The 26263-nt window shown below is 40.8% G+C and overlaps 2 protein-coding genes and 2 non-coding genes across 4 annotated transcripts; 1 reads left to right on the forward strand and 3 right to left on the reverse strand.

Moving 5' to 3' along the window:
• The first annotated feature begins 11357 nt into the window (after nucleotides 1-11357).
• LOC133913049 (gamma-glutamyl peptidase 5-like) lies at nucleotides 11358-15467 on the forward strand. The gene is made up of 3 exons (XM_062356083.1): nucleotides 11358-11872; nucleotides 14741-15064; nucleotides 15176-15467. Exons 1-3 carry the CDS (start codon nucleotides 11483-11485, stop codon nucleotides 15314-15316), a joined length of 855 nt encoding a protein of 284 aa, XP_062212067.1. The 5' UTR covers nucleotides 11358-11482; the 3' UTR covers nucleotides 15317-15467.
• Nucleotides 15468-19652: 4185 nt separating this feature from the next.
• On the reverse strand, nucleotides 19653-23286 carry LOC133913050 (uncharacterized protein C6C3.02c-like). The gene is made up of 5 exons (XM_062356084.1): nucleotides 23136-23286; nucleotides 21380-21439; nucleotides 21049-21135; nucleotides 20795-20964; nucleotides 19653-19938 (listed from the first exon to the last, which is right to left on the reverse strand). The coding sequence occupies exons 1-5, from the start codon at nucleotides 23152-23154 to the stop codon at nucleotides 19843-19845; spliced, it is 432 nt and encodes a 143-aa protein (XP_062212068.1). The 5' UTR covers nucleotides 23155-23286; the 3' UTR covers nucleotides 19653-19842.
• On the reverse strand, nucleotides 21716-21849 carry LOC133913866 (small nucleolar RNA snoR138). Its single transcript, XR_009909107.1, has one exon. It is a non-coding gene; the product is annotated as a small nucleolar RNA snoR138 (small nucleolar RNA).
• On the reverse strand, nucleotides 22384-22497 carry LOC133913921 (small nucleolar RNA U19). Its single transcript, XR_009909154.1, has one exon. It is a non-coding gene; the product is annotated as a small nucleolar RNA U19 (small nucleolar RNA).
• Nucleotides 23287-26263: the final 2977 nt, after the last annotated feature.

Consider the following 26263-nt stretch of genomic DNA (forward strand, 5'->3'; position numbering starts at 1 on the left):
AAACTCCTTTAAAACTTAGTAGAAAAATAAAGAGAAAATGGTACAACATATATTGATTATTGTCTCTTTGTAACATATAAAAAAAATCTTTAAAAAGGAAAAACTCATAAGAGAATTTAGAAAACAATATATATGTTTTTATACTTCCCTTAAAAACCACGAAAGGAAAAATACGGAGCTAACAAAACCGGTTTCATAATTTTTGGACCTAAATGAATTTTCTACACATTTTATAAGGTTGCAGCTGATTAAACATTGAAAAACTAATTCATTTCTTCATTTTCTCATTTAACCGGAATACTGATTTTTCCTTTTCACAAAAACACTTTGCACCGACACGTATCCTAGCGTATTTTCCCCCTATTTTGATACTTTTTCAAAATGGACCGACGGCAAAACTATTTCCAGTTTTGAATCTGGCTCCGCGCCAGAGCCTCTGGCCCGGACATTAGTCATATCCGCGCCATCATGATTGCCGCGGATGTTATGGTCATCATGACACACTACGAGGTGGCCCATGGCGGACGACTCGGCGCATGCTTGCCGGCGGTGAATCCGGTGGGGAAGCGGCAAGGGGCCGGTCATCGTTCTAAGGCAAACCCGACGGAGGGGTTTTCGCCAGGTGGACTTGACTGGAAAGTGCCAACGGTGAGCACGATAGCACGACAGAGCTCAGCTCCCGTGGATGATTGGGCCGGCATCAGGCCAAGGCGAAATGAGCGCACGCTAAAGCTTGAAGGAGTTGTGAGGAAGCTCACTACGGATCGTATTCGGGAGGAGGAGCAACGATGGTGTGGTTCGATGGCGAGGTGGCGGAGCAGTCACCGGAGTTGGGGAAGAATGGGCTGGTGCACTCAATGTGGGCTGGAGGGTGGCGGATTTGTGCGGGATTCACTCGATGGAGGCTCAAATGACCTTGTACCTTGCTTCTCTTGGCTCGGGTGCGGCATAGCTTATATGAGGTGAGGAAGAAGGTCACATTGCTCGGTTTTGCTCGAAGGTGTGCTGGGCAAAGGTGGCAAACATGGATTTTTCTAATGCTATGTAGCCGAGACATCACTGTCGGCTCATATAACCAGTCGACAGTGATGCCCTGCTATCACTGTCGATCAGTGGCTTCAGCTGACAGTGATGATAGAGCTGAGCATCAATGCTGGCTCAAGCCATCGGCTGATAGTGATGACTTTTATCACTACCGGTTTATAAGCCACGATGATAGATTCTTCCCATGTGGCTTATAAACCGGTAGTGATATCGATGACCCATTATTGTCGGCCCATTAGGAGCCGGCAGTGATGAGCCAACATATAAACTCATTTTGTAGTAGTGGGTATGGCCCCATTTAGGTCTGGAGCGTATGAAGAAACATAGATGATTAGAACAGGATGCAGAAAATATAGAGATAGAAATTAAGAGTACCTAAGCTTTGTAGTATACATGTATAAATTGACAATGGTTTATTGAGGTCTGAGATAATTGGCTCCATGGCTGTGTTGTTTACGGACGGATAATATGAACTCAGCTCCTACTCATGGCTCACGGCCAATACTTAAAAGTCTAATCTTGATGGTTAATTTCATTTTTTTGTTTAAGATTGTATTAAGTTCGTACGTACTTATGAGGTTTCATAAAAATTTGCATCGCATTCACCTTGCATGAGGCAACAAAGAGGCTCCCATGATTAATGCATGGAATGCAATGTAATTGAACTAGTGTCGGTGATGCATTAATGTGTGCATGCAATTAGAGTAGATTGAACCATAAATATGGGTATTTTGGTAAACTAATTGGGTTTCTTGGTTAGGTGCCTCAGAAAAATGTGTCTTGTAAACTTCTACGGAGGGAGTAACAATTAATTATCTTAGGTGCCCTTGGAAACAATAATATGATATTGTGCATTGAAGGGGTTGTTTATAGTCATCAATTTATTCCTTTCACTTTGAAGCGGCATACTTGGGATTAGCAACATGATACTATGCATTGGAAGTAACCTAAGCTCAGTTGGCTGAAAGTTGGCTCGGCTCAGTTCATTATGCTCGCGAGCCAGACAACTTTTTGAATAAAAAAATATATTTGATAAATATATGCCATCCTAGAACTTTTATGCACTTTTAGATGGAATAGATTTATCTTCAACAAATATTATCAGTACCTTTATGTCGGTGGCACATTTCTACTGAACCAATAGAGTTATGGTAACTTTGTAGCACGTTGAACCTTAAGCCTGCAAGTTGTCATAAAAAAAAAGTGATAGTTTTTTTTTTTTTTTTTTTTGGTCAAGAGTGACTACCTGATTGCCATATATCAGTGATGGTATAGCCAAAATCCTTCTGGTACAAGTGCTGGAGCACTAATACAACATAGCCATCCCATTCGTTTCATGTGCTCCTTATCACTTGTTGCTCGTCCATATCACGTTGTAGCTAGTGGACAAAATATTCTTCACTTAGCAGTGAGGATAATAAAACACTGGACAAAATATTCTTTCCTACTAAGGATGTCTAGATTGCAAATCAAAGGAGCCTGAATCTTTCGCATTTTGACTTGTAAATGAACTATGTACATCGGAGATGAAGAGCATGAGCGACACGATACATATATAATCTCTCTCTCCTCTTGATGTGATGTAATTTTCTTCAAGCGCACAGCCAATATTCTCACACGTGAAAAGTCCAACTGCATACATAAGCATGCGTCCCACTTTCTTCCACGCACAAGAATCCCATGTTGATGCGAGACTTAAATCAAACGGGTCCTAAAGGCCATTTTAGGAGTGCAACCGGTCATGAATTGCACACTCTCTTTTGACCCATAAAAAGTGTAATGTACTCCATCCAGTCTCAAAAAGAAGTCATTTTAGGTCTGAACTCACGTACCAAAGAGTAGTTAATTAGGTCAACTATTCTCTGTTTTGGTCAGGTTAGGGTGCTCTAAAATTTAGTAAATGGTTGTTGTCCTAGTGGTTTGTGCTCAGGTGCATAAGCATGCAGCAGGCCCGGGCTCGAGTCTTCGTTTTGCGGCTTTTTTTTTTTCGTCTCCGCTGAATTTTTCTTTCTAAAGGTAGTATAAATGAAAGGTAACAAGATTATTTGAGATGTTTTTTTAATTTTTATGTATAAATCTAAAATAATATATATTTGCGATTTGTAATTAGAGGGAGTTAGGAGGAAGTGTCGTTCAGAGGGTTAGGAGTTGTTTAGGTCCTACTTTCCGTTTGAGAAAAAGGTGATGCATCTGTTCAAAAAGGAGATGCAATTCTATCTGGCAAAAGAATAATAGATGCCGGCCTAGAAGACCCGAAAGGGAAAGAGAAGACAAACCTCACTTATTTGGAATACTCCTTCCGTTCTCGAATTTCTATCGATTTTGAGTACTATTCAAATATTGATCGGTTAAGTTTTTAGAAGTGTATGCAAATCATTGTATGAATATTTTGGATGACAAATTTAATTATGCTTTTAATTTTTACTTGACCGGATATCTCTTCTCTACTATATAAATATGAGTTGGTCTTGCATCATATTTTCTCTCTACTCTCCTCCCATCAAATAAAAACTTTTAAAATTTGAATAACTTATATCCACTTTTGCTATATGTTCTCGTCCTCCAATCTCATCACTCATTACTGGCTACTGATATACAACATGTTTTACTAATAAAAATAAATAAAGAAATTAGAAGAATAATTAGCAGATAATTTTTTTCTCCTTTTTCGAATCACATATGAAATCAAATTACGATATCATTTCTGACATATTCGTTTGACATTGATTCTATAGTATATTTACATTCTTATATCTTGATGTTACTCTGTTAAGTATTTACGTTTGGGTTGAAACACACGGTGACTTAGCTAGTTTTAAAATTATTGCTCACGAAAGTTGAGTAAAGTCAGAATGGTACCCCACGTAGGCAAACTCAACTCTGCGTGCGGCTCTGGGCTCCGATGCGTTATGCGGGCGGTCCTTGCTGCACCTCCCGCGGTTTTCTACCGTGCCTTTGACCTTTTTTTTAATTGGGCCAGGGCCGCGCCGTTGACCTCGATGGGCCTACGCATGCACGCTCGAAGTCTCGAAGCATTCGCGTCGCCAGGTCACTCGACCAATCCGCGCCTGCCACGTCAGGTTCTTCGCAGCGTCTCTCTAGCTAAGGGAACAGGTTGCCACGCGGCGTGACGGTGCACAGGTTTCGAGCCGGAGTGGGCACAGAAACTACGTGTTCCTTTGACGGGCGTTCTTCGTTCCTTCCACTTCCATCACGACCATGCATGCATGTATGCAACGTGATCTTGCAAAGTTGACCACCGTATTTTCTTTCCGTGGAATGCAACGTAATCTTGCAAAGTTGACCACCGTATTTTCTTTCCGTGGACGCAGCACCGTGTATCGTTTTTCAATTCAGCAGCATAAAAACGGAACGAACCAACATGAAACCATGTGTTTGGACTAATAATTTATTCCAAGCTCTTGGTCTTGGAGACTTTGGATTGTTCCACACAGCCTTCATCAAGGTCACAGGGCGTTCCAAAAGCCAAACATACATACTTCACGTACGAGCATGAGCGAAGCTACAGAAGTGCAACCGAGTGCACTGGCAACAGAAAAAAAAAATCAATTATTAGCAATTTAATTTACCTCTTGTACACCATATAATTTCAAACATATATACTATCTAGGTCTACCTATATTAAATTAAACGTGCACTCAGGTTTTAAGACTTAGCTTCGTCCGTGTGCATGAGCCTTTGGACGTTGAAAGGCAGGATAGTACGTACTTGGATTTGCCCTAGCCTCTCCCATGGGTTGACGAATTACAACAAACTTAGAATACAATGTAACATATACAATATTAGCTTGGGCGTACGGTATTTTCATTATTTTGTACAATTTTGTGTATCACCTTTCTTTTCCAATGGAAAGTATGCAGGTTTGAAGAGTCCCGAGCGAAAAACCTAAGCAGTTTTTTCATGAAAGGAGAGTGCAATCCGAAAAGTATGACTAAAAGTATCTCTCCACCAATTATACAAAAGAAAAATACACTTGAAAAACCTTTTTTTAAAAGAAAATCAAGAAAAATATATCTTTTTTTCTTTTAAAAAGATAGAGCACCATGAACAACAAACCGCATGTCCTTCTTGCCGATCTTCCTTTCAAGAAAAGCGTGCTCCAACGCAGGAACGGCAGGACCATGCTTTTTAAAGCTGTTGTCCGTTCTCCCAGCTGACTTGCTCGATCAGGACGCCAGAATGATACGCCCAAGTAGGTATGCTCAGTGCTTAGTGCTGCACGCCGTTTCGCCGTTGCCAAAACTAGGGCCAGGTTCGATGAACCGGCAAACAATCCGGCCGAATTTAGTTCATGCTCTCGATTCACTTGGTTAATCGGGCCATGAAACTCGCTGTCTTACTCTCCCGGATGTGGCAGGGATTAATCGATCGGCGCTCCGGATCACAGATTTGGCCGGATTAAGTTCATGCTCTCGATTCACTTGGTTAATCCTGCCTGTGAGCTGGAACGCATCGATCGATCGATCAGTCGATGATGAGTCATCTCGATGTCTGATCGATGCGTGTCACCCTCTCTGATTCGATGCGTGTCACCCTCTCTGATTCCTTGAACCGGTTTTTCAGCTGTGCTACGGACAATTTCTAGCTTGGTTGCTTGATCACTTCTTGGATCCGGGAGCCAGTGGGGAAGAAGATCCAGTGGGTACAGGCTCTTTTTTCCTCCTCTTACTCCGCCTTCACCTCATTTTCTTCATTTTCTTCTTTTTTTATCTTTCTTCACCTCTAATCAAAAAAAAAAAAATCCACCCTGCCTGAGTATAACATAATTTACGAGCAACGATTCCTATGTAAAGCAGATTTTTATGGACTATGTAAATCAGATTTTGATTGATTGATTGATCAGTCACAATAGTTCATTTTAGCACGCTCTCCCAGTAATAGATGCCCCTGTGAAAGAAAATTTACATGAACATTTAGTATACAGAATGAATACTAACTCAAATTCTCCACAAATTAAGTGAAGGCAATTCCTGAATCTGCTGAGACTGTTTTGCACTTGTGGTGCACCGTTACCATATCATCAGTGCCAAGATGAAGTGGTGTATGAATCTCACATTAGTGTACCAAGCATAGTCATTGATCAATGCTGCAGTGGTCGACTCAGTAGGTGAAAAAAAAAATTAGTGATAGATGATAACAGATATTAGTGATGAGTCTCGTACTCGTCAGTCTTATCACGTGACTAATAATATGTTATTAGTAACAGGTGATGACTCGTCACTATTAAAGTTATTAGTGGCGGGTAATAACCGTGATTTATCACTAATATTCAGTTTATAGTGACGGGTCACAATTACGACGCATTACTATTGATTGAATATTAGTGACGGGTTGTAATCTTATCTGTCACTAATGACCGATGAATATTTTTCGTATTTTTTGGACAAAAAAAGTCAAAAAATATATTTTTTTCACCGAGCCATCCCAACGCAGTCACATCCTATATGCCTCACAAGCCACGCTTTCTTCATATTGTTTTCAATATTTGCGTTCCATGGGAATCAAACTTGTGACCTCCTCCTCGCACGTGTAGCCACATTTACACCTTTGCTATCACGTAGTTATGATATAAATCGCATATTTTATCCTTTTAACATTCTTTGCTAAAGATCATTAATAACACAGCATAACCATGACCCATCACTAATAACTAATTTTGCTAATTTTTGTATTTTAGTGTTACTAAGGTGAGAAAAAAAAGAGAAAAATAAAATAAAAATAAAAAATATTTGCGAATACCATCATTATTGACTGGAGTTGGTCATTATTAACGGATTACAAGTTGATCTATCACTAATGACAAGTATAGGACGATCTGTCACTGATGAGTTGGTTATTAGTGATGGGTCAAATTGTGACCCATCATTAATACCGATCTAGGACGATACGTTACTGATGAACTTATCATTAGTGATGGGTCACAACTTGATCCATCACTAATGACTCATCTAGGATGACCTGTCACTGATGACCTAATCATTAGTGACGGATCACAACTTAACCTGTCATTATTATCATCAGTGACATATCATGTTACAACCCGTCATTAATAACCACTTATTACTGACTGGTCTATATATAATCTCGATTAGAAGACATATTAGCTACGCGTCCTTATTAAATTCATCACTAATATAACATTAATGACACATATTGAGCCGCCGTTATTAATATGATGTCTCTTTTGCTATTTTCTTATGTAGTGACTTTATCGAGAACGCATTTCGTTTCCAATAGTTCATTACTTTGCGTCAGAAACTCAGAATTGATATGTACGCCATATCACCCGACTAAATTGTAAAATTATCGTGGAGAAACAATTGCAAAATTAATGAGTTTTATAAAGTGTGTGTACCAACACACCTATGCCGAGAAGCCCCACGATATTTTGTTGTACGATATTGCATTCAGATAAGCGGAGATACTAGTGAAATCAGAAAAAAAAATCTATATTCTAATTTAGCAAAAAGGCTCAGTTTGGAGATTTATGTCGCAAGGCTTTTTCGTTAGAATATTAATTACATAAGCTCTGAAAAATAAAAAAAAAAGCATCAAATATAGGCAAACGCACAATGTCAAAATCTTGAGCACGCACCAAGGAAAAGAAGGGTAACAAGACTTCCCCTCCATTTCATCTTGAAATTTTGGTCGGAGTCATTCTAAAAGTTCCGTGGCTATCTTGAACTTGTCTACAATACTTTTTTACTGAGTTCATCCTAGCATCATCCTGCAGTACAGACAACAATAGTATGTTTGGTTTTCTACATAAGGTTTTGTAAAATTGTATCGTATAAGCAGTCTAAGGTGAACATGCTAAATGGAGTCATATTTGTTGAAAGAATAATGTTTGGTTAGTTATATCTATTTGCGGTTAAGCTAAGTTTTTATTTGGTTGATTAAAATTGAGATTGTATAAGTGGATGTAAGAGTTAAGATTATGATTGATTATTTACCTGAAGATAATTTTATGATACTGGCAAATAGACCTGCCTGATTAAGCGGACATGCCAGGCTCCCAAGACAGGATGAGACATCATATTTGTATCTGTCGAAACAGACTGGAACAGTAGATACGGCCAACCAAACATATTTCTCGTTGAGATTATACATATCCATCAAGCTAATCCAGAAAGATTCGGACAACGAAACACACTTCAAATTCCTGTTAAAATGTTGCCTTTTTAAAATTGATTTTTTTACCAGTACATGCTTAAAAATATTCAAATTGGACTGACAGTAGGATCCGAATCTACTGGTTTCACATGCCGGCACGTGTGGTCCTCGCCTCGGTATTCCCTCCCGTGGTGTTTGCATGTGCATGTTGCTGCACGGTCTCACGTGCACGTACCCGAAACACTAAGTAAATAAGAGCAAATTTGTTTTTAAATGAATTCTACAAAACTATAATTATTATTTTATTTATGACATAAAACTATAACTATTATAAATCTATAAGTTATGTACATCAATTTTACATATATAACCTGATTTTTTTAAATCTACCATCGAAAGTCATTGTTCACAGGTACTGTTCATGATAAAAAAAATAGTATTATTTTGTTTCTCCAAAAATTATAGAAATTTTTGTACGTATTCTACAATCCATGTGCAACCTATTTTAATTGAATTTAGCTAAAAAAATTAGTGTAGAATTTAAACTAAAATTATCCAAATAAGACTACTTTTATACTACAATTATTGCAAAGGCTTTTAGTTTAAATTTAATCTATATATGTTTTTTGGACGAATCTAATTAAAATAGGATGCACATAGATTATGAAACATATACAAAAAGTTTCGACAGTAGAGATAACGAAAATCAGGTTATGTGTGAAATTATTATACAAAAGTTATATTTTTGTATTACTGGACACAATAGATATAATTTTGTATTATAAATAGTCTAATAATTATAGTTTTATGTAATTCACTCTTTTTTTCCGAAACCATAATCGGAGCAATTTCTCGAGAAAATTAAAGAACGTTTCTCCATGTCAATGAGAACATATTACCGTGCTGCAACATTAGAAATTTGACTTTGCAAGACAAAAGTATTTAGCGAATTCCTTTATTGCTTCATGAGTGTTGCTTATACTAGTACGCGTAGGCGTAGTACTCCAAAGATGTGCTTTTATTTACGAGTAGGGGAAACAAAAATGTAGAAAAAAGGGTGTGTCCTCCAAGATCCGCCATAAAATTGGTGCATCCAAGCACATGGAAAGTAAACGATCGAATCCCCCCCCCCCCCCTCTCGTCTTTTTATCTTTCATCGTATTAGCATTTGTCAAAGCTGGTGTTTTCACGATTACTATATTGGTGTTAAATTTCGGTGGAACCTGTGGGTGAAGGTATTATATACAAATTTGATATTGCAATCTATTGCCTCGCATCAACCGCCGTGCCATCCAATATATTTGTATTGTCAGACGCTTCAAAACCTCTTATGTTCCAGTCAAACTGTATGCTGGTAAATATTTGTTGTATTTTGCTTTTAAACTTCATGTGATTAATGGGAGTATGGGACCACCAACCACATGCTTTGTCTCTTTGCCATCCGCATCGCACAAATGTCTAAAATCTAAAAGATTTCAGTTGATTGACTATAGATCTTTCCTTTTTTTTAATAACTTATACTTGGATGTGTGCAATTGTGAATATTGTACCTAAGAGATATATATATTCCGTATGTGAATAGATATAGAAAGATTTGATTATGATGATTCACGCATCTATACTCCTATAAAATAAATGAGTTATAGCAGATATGAACAATCTCCACCATACATCTTATATGATCAAATAATCTATAATTAAAATTGCTCCTCATCTTCTCTCCTCTTAATTGTTTGAAAACCTTCGATCAATAGGCACTATCAATATTAAAAAATATTAATACATCATTATTTGCTTGCATCTATAGAGATGCGTCCTTAACTTTTTATTTTTTAATTATGTTTTTCCGTGAATTTTTTTTGTCCAGTTATAATGTTATTGATTTCGTGAGTGTAAAACACATGCATGATGAACTTTTTATTTTACATACATTTATATTCTATACATGGTACTTTAAGCAGTGGACCATAAGATCATGAAAATTTGAGAGAAACGGACAAATCCCCGGCTCCTTATCATTAAAGAAATGCGAGAATCTTTCACTCTACAACATTTGTCAAAAGCGTCCGTTTTCATATCTACGACAATTCTCGGTTCGGTCCTAATGATGTCAAATTTCGATAAAACCCAAAAGCAAAGGCAGTATATCCAAAATCCGACCGCGAAGCCTCTTGCCTCGCATTATAAACCGGCGGTGGTACCAAAAATCTTAGCACGCTGGTTCATTGAACCTGGACCAGTTTTCAAAACGTTGCCCAGGTCCATTCCACAACCGGTCAGCGACAGACCCAAGATTCGTAGAATAGGTATTCAAACTTTATAAAAATATATTTAACAAAAAATATTCTAATTTACAATAGTATAACTTAGGTACACGAATTATTCAGTATATTTGAGCATTTGACACGTTTTGATGAGTTTTTTCCGGGCCGGTCCCCAAGATAAGAAAGCGAGGCTCGTGATAGCACAGCTGGTCGTCTCGGAGCTCGTGCTGGCTCTCTTGCCCCCTATTGGCGCCAGAGGCTCAAGTCAGTGGTCACCCGCCAGTCACTACAGCACCGACTGGTCTCGTGACAGGCAAGTCCAGTGGATTCCATAGGATAACCAGCTGCAACTCGCACGGCTTTCCACAGTGTACATCCGGTGCGCGAGAGAAATGCTGCTACCACGATTTTTCTTCTTCTCATCGTCAAACATGCGTTGATTCTGCCTTAGAATTTGTGTCTTGGACCGTTACATTTAAAAAACTGGTAACGTCATGAGACTGCCATAACCTGCCGGTCCTGCCCGTAGCTCCTTGGCCACAGTTGGTCAGTTACACTAACACATTTCAACACGACATTTAAACAATTACGAGGAGTAATTTGCATGAAACAAAGGAGCTTATGACACATAATTTACGGAATTTTCTGCCTTGTGAGGGCAAAAAAAGAGAAGAAACAAAAGAGGAAAGCCCAGAGAACACGGCGGAGACCCGGGAAGAGAGAAGAACAGAGAGTCCAAAACAATCCGCCAGCCCATCGCTCAATACCGTCCCAGCAGCTGCTACCTTTTTCATGACCTCCCTGGGGGGGAAAATCGGAAATATTAAATAAACCACGGGAGAAAAAATAAAAAGTATTTTTTTTTGAGGAAACAGGTGAGTTTCGCCTTTAAATACCGCACTCGCCTCCTTCCCCTTCCCCATTCTCACAACCAAAGGAATCAGCCAAGAAGCCCACCCGATCCCTCCTCGCCTCCGGCTCCGCCTCCGTTCCCCGGCCGGAGACCCCCGAGAGCTATCTTGCGCGCCGTCGCAGGAACCATGGGAATGGGGCCGATTGACGCCGCCACGACGGCCGTGGGGTCCGCGGCGGCTATGGAGGCCGCCGTCGCCGCGGCCACCGCGGCGGGGGGATCGTACGCGCTGCTGCAGTGCGGCGAGGACTCGGAGTACGTGCGCAATGCGTACGGCGGGTACTTCGAGGTGTTCCGCGCGCTGCTGGCGGAGGACGGCGAGCGGTGGCGCGCCTTCCGCGCCGTGCGCGGGGAGCTCCCCTCCGACGCCGAGGCGGCTTCGTTCGACGGGTTCGTCATCTCGGGCAGCTGCAGCGACGCTCACGGCGACGAGCCGTGGATCCTCGCGCTCGCCGAGCTCATCCGCCGCCTCCACGCCGCCGGCAAGCGCATCCTCGGCGTCTGCTTCGGCCACCAGGTGCCAATCCGGCCATGGCCTCCGATCCTCTCCTGTTTGGTTTGGTTGGTTTCTTGGTTTGCCCTGTTTGGTTTCCTCTCGGGGGTAAAACGGTAAAAGGGGGAAATGCTTCGAGCTGGGTCACCACATCACTTCACAGACACGACACAGCAGAAGCTGAGCGGAGTGGCGCTCTTCTAGCGCCTTCTATAGTGGCTCACCACGCGTGTGCTCGCTGCTCGGTAAAAATTCCAGCTTTCTTTTTTTTACCGTGGGTAATTGAATTAGGAAACGAGATGGAGAGGATTAATGTGTTTTTTTAGGTAGATAGCACGGCGTTACCATGTGAAGGATTTGCATTGTGGCAAGTAAATGGTAACTGCGATTAGTGGAAACGACCGGCGTGAGGCAATTACGGTAGAAACTGAAAAATGCCATCTCAAAAAAAGAACTGAAGAAACTATTGCCTATTTAAAAATTTAAAAATCAATTCTATTTTACATGGTAGAGCTAATGAGCCGCACCCAATGCCAGTCACAAACACCATTTTAATAAGATCGACATCGTGCCAAATTAACAAAAAATATATGAGAAAATTAACCTAAAGCGTGTTCTAAAAATGTATTACGTGCTAGTATGCCTCCATTTTCAAAGAAATTAAAAGGAAAGAACAACCATTTTCAAATAATCGGAGTGGTAATAGGAGAAATTGGGAACGGATCCTCCGACGCGAGTATTAAAGTCACCGGAACACGCAACAGTATTATGTGTCTCGTCAGATAGTAACAGCAGTGAATCACGGTGTCGGTCTGTCAAATAGATGTAGTTTTAGAAATTTAATTCTGTTTTTAAATAGGTGTTGTTTTAAGTTTTTAAGTGGTGTCTTATTAGACTGTTCATATTAAAAAATATTGAAAAATAAAGTTTTAGTTTAATAAGAGGTGGATTGATGGTTTGTATTTAATTGAATGTATTAAAAAATATAAATATGTAATGTATGAAAAAAATTATTATAACCTTATTCTGTACATTAAAGGCTAAAACTTATTTTATATTTTAAAAACTAAAATAATATTTAAAAATATATTAGAGATGGTATACCTAGAACACTGTGTACATGAGTATTCTGTGGCCGAATCGAACGACTGCTAAAGTCACGGACACTGTACGCCGGCCGTGACTTTCGTGTAGAGCCGGTTCGGAGAAATTGATACTCCATTCGTACGTACGTGAGCACCGGAGGCCGCCGTCGTGGCCAGGAGGAAAGACACGATGTCATGTGCAGGTGGGTCCCGCTGCTCTGCCACCTCCGATCCCCTGTTGGATTCACGTGGGCTCTGGCCGCGCTGATTCACGTGAGGTGACGTGGCTCGGTTGTCCTTGCACCCACACAAACGAAACAAAAGCCTTTTCCTCTCCGTGATCCCCGGGCGGCCGCTGCTGCCACGCTGTGGCCGCGGTGGAATGTCAGCAGCAGAGTGCCGATGCGTGCGGAAGTAAATGTTATAATACTTATCTTAAAAAATCCTCTCTTTTATAATGATATTTATTTACTCACTCTCTCTTTTTCACTCTCTTTTTCGGTTAACTTATTAAATTATAAGATGAATGATATAAATAGATCTTATCAGAGTCTTTCTTAACCGAGTTATATAAACTTTACTTCCGATGCGCCCTCTCTGATTGCGTTTGGCGCGCAAATCACATCGGCGATTTTGAAAGTGTTCTTGGGAGGGGAGGACACAAATGGCGTGAGGCGTCTCTCGGAACGATTGCTTTTGAAATGACGCGACTACTATCGTGTCAGCTACTAGCAATCATCCAAAGGGCGTGTGTCGTGCAAGCGTAGGGGTGAACATTTTTTCTTTTCTTTTGAAACTGGATCGTGCCGAGAAGCATGGGCGGGAACATTGACCACGTGAGGACTCTTCCCCTAACCACGGTAATCGGTTTCTGTTACATGGTCGTAGTAGTAGTATGAATGCGAAATTCACACGAGTTTTTTTTTTTTAAGAACCGAGAGGAACTGCTAATTATATTAATAAAAAGAAAGAAAAGCCCAAAACCGAGAAGAAACAACACCGCTCCCGAAATTTCATTTCATGTTCAATTCTTGCCGCGGTAGAGTGCCGTCTCGGTGGGACAGTCATTTGGAAGAGGAATTGAGGGGTTGGTCTTCCCCGTCTGGTCCTTGTCCCTAGTTTGATTGAAGAGTCGGAGTCGTTTCGTCCGGTGGGGAAGCTCCAATTGGATTTGTTCTTCTTGCCTTCTTGGAGACAGCCCCTCAATTGTTTAATCGTTAGTATTATCAACCTAGGATGGTGCCTCAACTGAATATCATAGGATTAGGGTTGCCATCACGCCATGCAGAAAGTCAAATGCTTCCTTTAGTTCAGCCGTACAAGCCCAGCCGTCGAATAGAGGCGAGCATGTTCATGACAGGAACAGCTGCAATCTTGTGCGAATTATGTAGTACTAGGCTGCCGTGCATTATTAATTCCTGATGCTTGCGCCTGAAGAAAACACTGCATCGAGTTTAGAGGATCACGCGGTGCTGTCGGAAGATTGTCCGCGTCCTCTCTCCACATGGCTCCGCCAATTTCTTCCGGTTGGATGGGTCCAGCGAAGGAGCTGGATATGATTTGTCGCCGGCCCCGGCATTGTCAATGGCCCCCAGCGTCAGCAAATCGGTGATCCAATCGCGTTTAGCGCTTTAACAACGCCAGCTTATGGCTTAATAATTCCCATCCCGGACCGGTGTTCATCGCTGATCTGATCCAACTTGTGTTTTCATCTGACAAGTCTAAACTTCTTTACTTCCGACTTTTGAGAATTTTTCAAGCCTGCAAATTAGTTTTGACATCTTACAAAATGTTGTTTCTGATGCAGATCCTGTGCCGGGCTCTGGGCGGCAGGACCGGCCGGTCCAGCAAGGGCTGGGACATCGGCGTGAACTGCATCCACCCCACGGCGGCGGCGGCGAGGCTGTTCGCGCCCCTGAAGCTGCCGATCCACATGCCGGTCATCGAGTTCCACCAGGACGAGGTGTGGGAGCTGCCTCCAAAAGCCGAGGTGCTGGCCCGGTCTGACAAGACCGGCGTCGAGATGTTCCGGTTCGGCGACGGCGTCATGGGCGTCCAGGGCCACCCTGAGTACAGCAAGGACATCCTCATGAGCATCGCCGACCGCCTCCTCCGGCGCAACCTCATCCTGGTAAGCTAATAAATTACACAGCAAATGCTGCAGCTCTGGACATTTAAAAATCTTCCAGACTCGATTATTTACTGTACATGATCTGAAAAAATTCTGGTTTTCTTTTGCCAGGATTGCCAGGTGGGTGTGGCGAAGGCGAGCTTCGACGTGCGGCAGCCCGACAAGGACCTGTGGAAGAAGGTGTGCAGGGGTTTCCTCAAGGGGAGGCTTCAGTCGCAGCAGAAGCAGCAGCAGCAAGTGGTGGTGCTATAGGATCGGCTCAGGAAGTTTGAGGAGGAAACTGAGATGGGAGTTGGGGAGCTTGGATTAACTGATCCTTATTTTCTGCTTCAGAGTTGTACAGAAACTATTTATCCGAAGCATTAATAAGAGAAGGAAAAAAAATGGGTACTTTGTTTAGCAATATTTGGCTTCAGTTCGTTCTCAGATTCTCTCTCTCTCTCTCTCTCTCTCTCTCTCTCTCTCTCTCTCTCTCTCTCTCTCTCTCTCTCTCTCTCTCTCTCTCTCTCCATTCTTTTTATAGGTTTCTTTCATCTTCGCTGGAGATTCTCAGCTTATATCTGGTGTCGCCTTCAACTTCAGGACATAAGAATTAATTTCAGCATTGAACTTGTATCGGATAGAACCAAAAAATTCAGGCAACTAAAAACTGAATATGCTCCAATTGGCAAACAAGAAATTTCGTATCGAAGTTATTGCTTCCCTATGAGCGAGATCCTCGACTTCAAAGCCTGTACTGAGCCCCCCACCCCCAACCGTGCGCATCAGCGTCAGGTCGTTGAAGTGGTTGGTGAGATGAGCAAGAAAAGGCGAGTGACCGACCTGGACAGACAGGACGTCTCAACTGACCGGAGACGAGATCCTGGCGGCCTACAGGATCCAGCGCAGGGATCAAAATTTCGATGAAATTTTACCAAGAATTTTAAGAATTTTGGAGAGTAACAAAATACTTAATTTTAAAATTTTCTTTTAGTAGCATGTGGGACCTACAGAACATATGACGAAAGATTATCGAAATTTTGGTAAAATTTTTAGAATTTTGGCCCTTTCACCAGTAAAAAAATCGTATAACGGAATTGAAACCCATGTCAGAGCAGGGTTCAAAAAACCGTCGGTAACCGCTCAAAAATCGCGGTTACCGACCTTCCCGGTCCAGTCCGATTTCAAAAACCGCTCGGTAACCGAAATTTGAATTCAAAAAATTCGAAAAAATAAAAAAATTTAAAAAAAAATTCAAAAAAATCTTAAAAAAAACTAGACACAATTCTAAGAACTTCTGTGAAAAAAAATTTCAAAAATAATGTCGTTTGCATCATATTCTATAGGGAGAAAGTTTGAAAAAAATGAAAAAAATTGAAGCGTGCGGCTCAATTATTAACTCACGTTAAGGAAAAGTGTAACATGCAAACACATATTTTTCTTGTATAAAACTTATTTTAAGAGAACCTTTAAAATTGATTTCACTTTATTTAGAGTTTTATTAAATTCTCTATGATTTTTACAAAGTTCACAAGCATAAAGTGAATATGTTAAGAAAAATCACTGTAATTAATTTTTTCATGTCTAATATTATTTTTTCTACGTAAATCATAATATAAATAAGCTAATGAAAGTGGTTTCACTAATTTTTAAGGTGTGATGGGTCAGTTATGAATTAATCTAGTCGCAACACATTTACACAATCATGCATGTTACAAAAACTAATTCATGAGTTCATATATTTTTAAAAGATATAGGATCATGTAAGAAGACTAACAAAATTAGTTTCATGATTTTTGGATTAGCAAAGAGTAAACTATGCATTTACCTTGGTTTAACAAATAAAATTTCTCACAGAAAATTTTGAACTTTTTTATGAGTATAAATACTTTTATCATGTAGATCATGTTACAAGGAATCCAACAAAATTTGTTTCACTTGATTTGAAGCTCGGATGAATTAGTTATTGATTTTACAAGATTGAACCCTTTTTTAGATTTTTTGTTGAACTGCGCTGAAATTCGATAAAACCGCTCGATAAATCGAGAAAACCGAGCGGTTACCGAGCCAAACCGCTCGGTAACCGACCGAATCGAAAATGCGAGAAAATCGCTCGGTAACCGACCCAAACCGCTCGGTTACCGAGAGGGCAAAAACATGATTTTTTTGCAAAAATTTAAAATTTGCCGAATGAATTTTCTCCGAATTTTTTTGAATTTTTGACGGGTAATCGCGGTTACCGCGGTTTTTCGGTTACCGCCGGAGGTCGGTAACCGACCTCCGGTCGGTAACGCGAACCTTGTGTCAGAGTGATAGAGTCCAGACGACCCTGTCCGCTTCCCCTACCCCCCTGTCGTGGCCCGTGGGAGGTCCACTGGCTTTTCCAGCCACGCACGCGTCATCCATCCTCGTCCGCCGAGAGCGCCCAGCCCCGCCCCCCATCCGCGCACTGGGGAGCTGCACGACGTACGTTGCTCAGCGCCACGCGCGCCGTTGGCAATATCCCCCGTGCATGTCCGCGACCAGCGCCGGGGAGTGGGACGGGACGGGACGGCGATGCACCACCGAATTGGCAGCTTCTCGTGGGGATGGCTCTCCGGGTTACTGGAGAAGTAAAGGGATGGCTCGACTAGACGACTGCTGACTGACGTGTACAAGCCTGACTGGCATTTCTGGCTCCAGGTCTGGGCTGTATAAGCGTGTTTCGTGTGTCTGTAAATTACAAGTACCTGTGGACTGGTCTTACAACACGATTTCTGCGTTAATCTGGAGGTAGCGTTGTCCACGTTCTGCATGAACGGATGAAAGCAGCGTGGTAGACTGGTAGTAGTGTTGCCAAACTGTGCTGCGCCGGCAGCCAGCCACACCCACCGTTTGGGGATAAGATATGCGTCCAGGTACAGTGAACCTCCCGGCGTTGTGCTGCTCCTTGACGTGGATAGGCGGACGAGGACGAATCCTTTGTCCGTTCAGGAGATAGCTGAGTGCCTTTGCGTTCAACTGAAGTAGCGAGCTATTGGGAGGAGATAGCGAGCGTGTTAAAATAGCGATCCGAGTAGAGAACCGGTTGGAGCCGATAGATTAGATAGAATCGCTACATATAGCAATAACGGGATGGTGAGTTTTTTAGATGCTCTAAGAGTGTTGCTAAGCACCACAGCCACCAGGACTCAACGCCTAGTGTATACTTCCTTCTTAAGCCTGACGGGAACAGTGGGCTGGAAATTAGAGTTCCCCTTGGTAAAGAGTTCGTAGCTTCGAGTCACGGGCCTTTTGGGGCGCACGTCCAACAAAACCCGCTCTCCCATGCGCGGAAATTAGAGTTCCCCGTGGTAAAGAGGTCGGAGTTTTTTTTATATATATTTTCTAGCATTAATATTTAAATAAATAGATCTCTAATAAGAATAATTAGATAAGTAAACACCTACCGCTTTCTCACTTAACGACAAGCAGTCTGAGACGGCATGCAAGCTAACAGCCTTCTGACCGGAGGTTACAGCCGTATAAACAGTATTCCTAGAAATCACTGTTCACAGTCATAATTTTCCTGATCTTCTGTTGCTAAAAAAACCTAAATTTTTTTAGATGCTTTATAATTCATGTGCAACCTATTTTAATTGAATTCATATAAAAATCATGTATAGAATTTAAACTAAAATTCTCAAGAAAAAAATCTATTTTTATGACTTTTAACAATTGTTAGTGCCTCTAATAAATTTTTCAAAATCTGAAAAAATCACTAATATTCATCTTATGTGATAACTAATTTCTAAAATTATTTTTAGCCTTAGGTTATACGATAAAAAAATAAGTTCCTTTGTAATACTCTTTTTATATACATTACTTTTTCACCATATATTCTATAGTTAAAAATAATTTTAGAAATTAATACATCACATAACGCGAATATTAGTGAATTTTTTTCATATTTTTAAAAATTTATTTGAAAATCTAACAATTATTAAACGTTATAAAAGTAATTTTTTTGAAGAATTTTAGTTTAAATTTTACATATGATTTTTAGATGAATCTAATTAAAATAAATTGCACATAAAAACATGTACTAAAATTTTTAGATTTTTTTAACAAAAGATCACAATTTTATATAAAAAAGATAGAAGGGAAACATATTACTGTTAGTCTTTGTATGTAACCGCCCTTTTAAAAGGCGGTAAAAAACTAACCGCCTGTCAAAAGGCCGTACACGTCTATTTCTGATAATTTTTTAATAAAAAATCTATTTATTTAAATATTAATATTAAAAAAACATTAAAAAAAAAACTAAGAGGTCGTAGCTTCGAGTCACGGGCCTTTTGGGGCGCACGTCCAACAAAACCCGCTCTCCCATGCGCCACACGATCACCGACGGAAAGGCATCAAAACTCTGAAACTCAAGCCAGCAGGGGCACACCTCCCTAAAAAATCGAAAGGAAACGAAGGACACAAGTGGGCGCTAACATTTGCATCCATACTTCATTAAACAAGGACACGGACCAGTATTGGTCAGACACCATACGAGCGATGATACCCCAGAACAGCACATCAAAGATTCAAAGCGCCAAACAATTTCAACTCAAGAATGCACCGACACGAACTATCAAACAGTCCAAGCACAACAGGTTATTTTCAACATTTATAATCGCCATTATCACGAAAGACTGTTCCACATTTAAGGACATAATGTACTACTCCCAGGACAACACAACATAACCACAAACTCATACACGCACACCAAGTCTTAAACTTCAGTGAAAGAGTAAAATAGAGAACCCATGAATCAACTGCAGTGAAGCGGCAGCTTAAGCAATAGATGCACCAGCACCCCGGCGGCACTCGTTCAGCATGTCAAGATAGAACTGGCACTTGCTGATGTCGCTTCCGTAGTTGTTGATGCACTGCATTACCATGCCAATACAATAATAACAGTGAGACCGCATCACCATGCCAATACAATAATGTTGATTCAACCATATTGATCATGAACTCAACTAAGCCTACAAAATACCAATACAATAGCGATGTCGGATGAAGCAATCTGTAAGCCTAGTTATGGCGACAAATACTTCACAGAGCTCAGTTACGAAACAACCTTCAAAGGATACTTTCTGCTGTGAACAGCTTCGGTGTCTAGAAAAATTGAGCTCCCACTCTCGGAGGCACATTATATATCAGATTTAAAAAAACATAGATTACACAATGCAAGAGCTGAATTGATGAAACAAGTAATGCACCAAAGTAACAAATAATCTTTACAAACTTATGAGTAAGAATAACAAATATGAAAAGTCCATATTTGGTCACTCTAATATGTGGTTGGTCTAACTTGGACCCTCCAGGTTATTTTACACCCTCTAATTTTGAAACCAGTACAGCGTTCATTCAAAACTGTTTCCAATGGTGGCTTTTGACGTCCAAAACCACATACAATTAGAATTGGTGGACGCCAAGTAACCTAAACCACCCGTTGAAAAAGTTACGGATGAAAGTTGCAGTGCTTTCAAAAGTAGAGGTGTAAATAGCCAATTTTAATGTAGAGGATCCAGATTGGACCAAGCCCAAAGTAGAGGAACCAAAAAATGGGCTTTCCACTGCAAATAACCAATGAGGGTTGAACGGAATATAAACCAACATTGTAAGAGCTTCGCTAGCAAAATAAATTGCATACCAGTCTATCACCGAGGTAAGTAATAAAAAGTCATCGATGAAGTAAAAATGGAAAAATTAAGCAACAGAAGGGGGCAAAAAACATACATCTTGGAAGGCCTTAGAGTGGATGTTGCAAGAATCAGCATTGCTCATTGGAGCAGCAGGGGCAGCAGCAGCAGCCTCCGAGACAACAGTCTCATGCTGAATGGTCCGGGGACCCATTACCGCATCGACAGCTCTATGTGCCATGGCACTGCCAGTACCAAACGCCATGCCTAAAAATTATGTGCATAAGAAGCTTCAGTATTGTGCGCAGAGCTACCATTGTTTCCACACAAATAAGGCCAAAAAATACCCACCTTGAGCAATCGTGGACCCAATTCCTCCAAGAATGGAGCCACCACCGCTCTGAGTAGGAGTAGGAGCAGGAGGAGGAGCTTGGCGCACTGCCAAAAAAAGACAAACAAATTGCAGCTGTTATAGTAAGAACTATCAAGAAATGATGTTTGGTTCCAATAAAATCAAATTTGCAAAACAAAATTGGTGATGAACATTAGAAGACAGTTTATATCATGAATGTAGTTACAGTAGTACATGAAATATAATTTCAATGCTCCAACAACATTGCCATGCACAAAAAAAAACCCCCTAAAAGATGCAAAAATACTTCGATGCGGATCACTGTAATACCTGGCTGTGGTGGGTTTCTCACTGGAGCAACACGAGAAGCAGGACGGGGTGCTGACCTACCTGCCAATATAAAGATAAAAATAAGCATCAAGATCATACAGGCCAATGACATGGTTTCTCATGGATGGAATTAACTCATAAACATCAGTGCAAACTGGTAGACAGAGGACAAAGATGGATATCTGTATATGGCAATGTTTCAGGTACCCTAGTTAAGAATGAAAAAAACAACTGCATATGCAACATGTAGCAAGCCAAATCCTTGTGCTAAAATCGCAGTAATACAGATCAGCCTTTCACAACCTCCACCCACAAAACATGATATAAAACAGCAGTTACTGTTCGAACCAATCTAAGAAGGGATTAACAGAAGACAACCCCTTCCCTCAAAAGATTCCATTCGATATATGCCCCTGTCTGAACCATATGCAAATATACTAATAACAGCAACTGGTTATTCAAGAGGCACATCAGATGTGACAAAAGTAATAGCCCAGACTGCTTATAACAATACATAATGCTACAGAAAGCATTTGCTCTCTTAACTCTAGTATTAATCAGGCAAACAAATTGATCTTTGGTGTATTTGCACTATGTACATACCAGTCATCTGGTTAGTAAATCTCATGAGCAGAGGATGACAGAAACAAACAAGAAAATGAAGAAACTACAACGTAAGGCTGCTCAAAGAACACCTCTGTCAAAGAATGGTGTTCCATGCTGAATCAGCCAAAGTGACTTTGTCACCATAATCTCTATATGCCCCCTAACTAAACCAAGATAGTACATACAAATACAACTATAATGGCTACTCAAAAAGGCAAATAGGCCAGTTCCAAAACAACCATAAAGATATTGCACTCTAAAGGTTACAACTAAGGCAAATAAGCTAGTTCCAAAAGCAACCAGAAAGATATTGCACTCTAAAGATTACAACTAAGGCAGAACACAGTCCGGAGGAATAAAAACTGTGCAAAAAATAATTGCATGATATAAAAGTGATGGAATGTCTAGGGCTACTTGGGGGGCACCTCTAGCTAAAACAGATGAGGCGCCCCCTCAAAAGCCTGAGTGAGCATCACGTGCCCGTCACTATGCGCCTCCTAACTAAACCAAGACAGTACACACGACTGTAATGGCTACTCAAGAGGCAAACGTCAATGGTACTGACGACACAGCTACAAAACGTATAACATTCAATGGACTGCATCCGCCACGAACGAATAACAAGAGTACCCAAAACACCTCACAAGAACACAGGAAATATGTAGTCTATATGAATCCCAACAGAGAAAGGGTCAATGGAGAAACACCCCTTCCCAAGTGAGAAAATGTCAATGGAAATACCACATCCCTCCGAGGGATTCAAAATTATTCTATGCCCCTGTCTGAACCGCCTGAGAATGTGAGTGTCTGCAACCGGTTATTCAAGAAGCAATCGGGTCTTTTCAGATAAAGATCAGTTCATTTCTTATAATTTTCCAAACAGCACGGACAGCCAATATATCGACGTCTACAGATTTGCATCTAAACATGTCCAAAAAGGGCACAATCCTATCTCCCATACCACGAATATCATCCCACAAACTAACAACGAAATCCACAGCCACAGAGGGATCTACTCAAACAAACCACCAAATCTACACGCCCCAACCCCAGATCCGAGAAAATCGGACCATACCGCTCAACGCGAGTAAGGAGCCCATCTACAATCGAAACCCTAGGATTCCAAGGTAGGGCGGAGCGAGAGGGATACCTGAGCTGCGGCGAGCCATGGCGGCGGTTGGTGCGGACGGAGGAGGAAACCCTAGAGGCGGCTCGGTGGGGAACGAATAACCACGGAGGCTTCGCCTAGGTTACATTTTATAGGCAGAGAGGGGGGTGGAGCTCGAGTGGAGATTTTTTCCTTTTTTACTCCCAGCTTATTGCGGCGCGTTGGGTCTGTCTTGCAAGGCACGCAAGACTGACAGGTGGGTCAAGCGGTTGTGCCAACGGGGAATGCAACGTTCACGCTGATGTGGGGTCCGGATGTCGGCGGCTGGTGGAGGCCGTAACAGGTGGGTATATCATTTCAACAGGGAAGCGTATATGCTTGGAACACTCTAGATTCCACCAGATTATCAGCGGGGGGATTTTCAGGTCGCTTCTTTTTCATAAAACAGTGAAAATGTATTAGCCCTTTATTTATAGTACAACAAATTTGGAGAAAAATATATGTATGAGCTATTTAGGGCGTGTTTGTTTGGCTATTATAGTTTGCCAAACTTTACCGTATTTTATGTAGCAATTGTTTGGCTTGTGACACAGTTCTATCATGCAACAATTGGTCCTCCCTCCTCCCATCACAATACATCACTTTTTTCTATCTTCCTGCCTTCCCCATCAGATCGAATTCATAGTCCCCCTTCGGCTCCCCTCTTCCTCCCCCCACCCGACCAAAAAATCAATCGGACCCATAACAAGATCAGCACCACAGTCCGCCCCCTGTCAAACACGCACACGTCGCCCCCCTCCCCCACGCTGCTCCCTTGTCCCCGACGGTGTCTCCGCCCACTCCTCCCTCTTCCCCGACGGCGTCTACGGGCACTCTTCCCTCCTCCTCGATGGCATCATGGTTCCCTCCTCCCCAACCCCCTCGACGGCAGCACACACGTTCGTTGCGCTGACGGGGCTCCTTCGTCTGCCTCGACGTCCTTCACAGCAATGGCCACGGGTGATATTGGGCGCAGGATCTGCCACACCGCGTCGAACTGGGCGCAATATTAGCTGAATCCGCCATCGAGGTGGGTACAAAAGGAATGTGTATATATGGCAAATCTTTACATTCAAAAATCACTATGCCAAAGGTCGTCGAGGAGGTCTACTAAATAATCCTTATATAAACCACCAAGGAGGAGGGCAGAGGGAGGAATTTCATAGGTACCTGACCCGATACGTGGGCAAATTAAAAAACCAGAGCTCGACCTAATCCTTTTTGGGTACCCGACCCACTAGACCCATGGGAGAAAAATTGGACCCAAACTTGGACCCGTTGGGCTTAGAACCTACGGGTACCCGAGCCCATGGGTCCAACTGCCAGCCCTACATATCTATCAATTTTAATATGTTAATATATTTGTGACTAATGCTTACAACAAATATTTGCTTTAGGTATTCATTCCAATTAACATCACATGATGTAAATTGGTACATATCAGTTGTGAACGTCTAAAAATGTAAGATAATAACATAAAAGTCTTCTTTATTATAATGAAAAATGAGTATTTAAGTTATAAATACTCACAATAACAGTGAGATCGTTGCGGTTCATTATAGGGCCTAGCGAGTCGAGAACTCAGATATTTTAACATAACCTGGTATATAGAAATTCGGAGAGGCAATGTAGACTGACGGGTACACTAAAATATCGCTGCTTACTGAAATAATTACCTTTCATTGATTGATAATTAAATAAATAATTGTATGAAGTTTCTGCAATACTGTAGCATCTCTTGTGGTCTGTACATGCTAAACTATATTGAGTATTGGATAAGAGATACACTATCTGATAATGTGACTCAGATATTTTAAGCTTGATCATAGATATTTGCAACATGTTTAAATAATTATATTATATTCAGATAAAAGATTAAATTTTATATAATTTGTAGCGTGATATGATGAATTTTAGACAAAAACTAGTAGCAATTTTGTTGGACTCAAAACTAAACACAAGGAAAGAACATTCATATTCCAAATATGACAATAATGAAGAAAAAAGTTCAGATGATATTATGATTGTAGATAGTCCTGCCAAGTGTGGCAAATTTTTTAAGACATCACATCAATCTGAAGATTAATCGTTACTGTGCGTTCTTCCCACTGCCATCATGCCGACAAATGCATCTAAGTTAGTAAGCTCGCTATGCAAATTTATCATGTCTACAAATCATGCTAAAACTTTAGAGTACGTCTAACTAAATTTATATAATATGTATTGTTTATATACATTATTCTTATTTGTTATTGCATCTAATGCAATACATTATTTTATAGGAAAAAATGGATTTTGAGCTCTAAGCCTCAACCGATTAGCTTAAACCTAAAAAAAGTCCAGGAAATAATGGATGTGCAAAAGGCTATGGACAAGGATAAGGGCGTGAGGATGTACGTTTACGATGAGATCAACATGTTAATAGATACCCAATATTACTATATGAACCTTCAGTTCTAGGTACGATATAATATATTCATGTAATCATCTTATTTGCACATAATCTTACGAGCTCTCTTATTTATCACAGTTGTTGTGTGACTTTAAACGAGAGCTTCCCAATTGTTGTGTGACTTCGGATGAGAGCTATCGTGTAGAAGGAAGCTTGATGTCCAGTTGTTCGCAAAAACGTTTGATACGTGGCCTAGGATAAAGTATAATATTTCATAGAGCAAGTTGGAATATTTTGTTTCGTTGTTTATTTGTGTTGTGGTTTAGTTTTTCCTGACGATAATAACTATTGTTTGTAGATTATTGCCAATATGTCACCACAAGCATTTCATACTATTTGCATTTGATATGGTGGGTAGAAATGTATTGGTATTGGACCCACTGCCTATACCAGATTGGTTTAAAGGACATGAACCTATAATGCACTGAATGTTAAAACCTCTTTTTTTTAATAATTTGAATCTAGCTCTAAAAGCAGGAAACCCCCATATGTGATTAGCGTTGTATAATAGCAATTTATGTTTCAAAGGTAAAAGATTGGTAAATTTCTTAGAACATTAGTCCAATCAATTAAATTATCCACACATATATAACAAATTGTTCTTCTACAGGTTTGGTTCGGGGTTTTTTGTTATTAACTTGATGCACATGTGGAATGGTAAAGAACTAACCATCAATTT

The sequence above is a fragment of the Phragmites australis genome, chromosome 3, assembly GCF_958298935.1.
Source record: "Phragmites australis chromosome 3, lpPhrAust1.1, whole genome shotgun sequence".
Classification (NCBI taxonomy): domain Eukaryota; kingdom Viridiplantae; phylum Streptophyta; class Magnoliopsida; order Poales; family Poaceae; genus Phragmites; species Phragmites australis.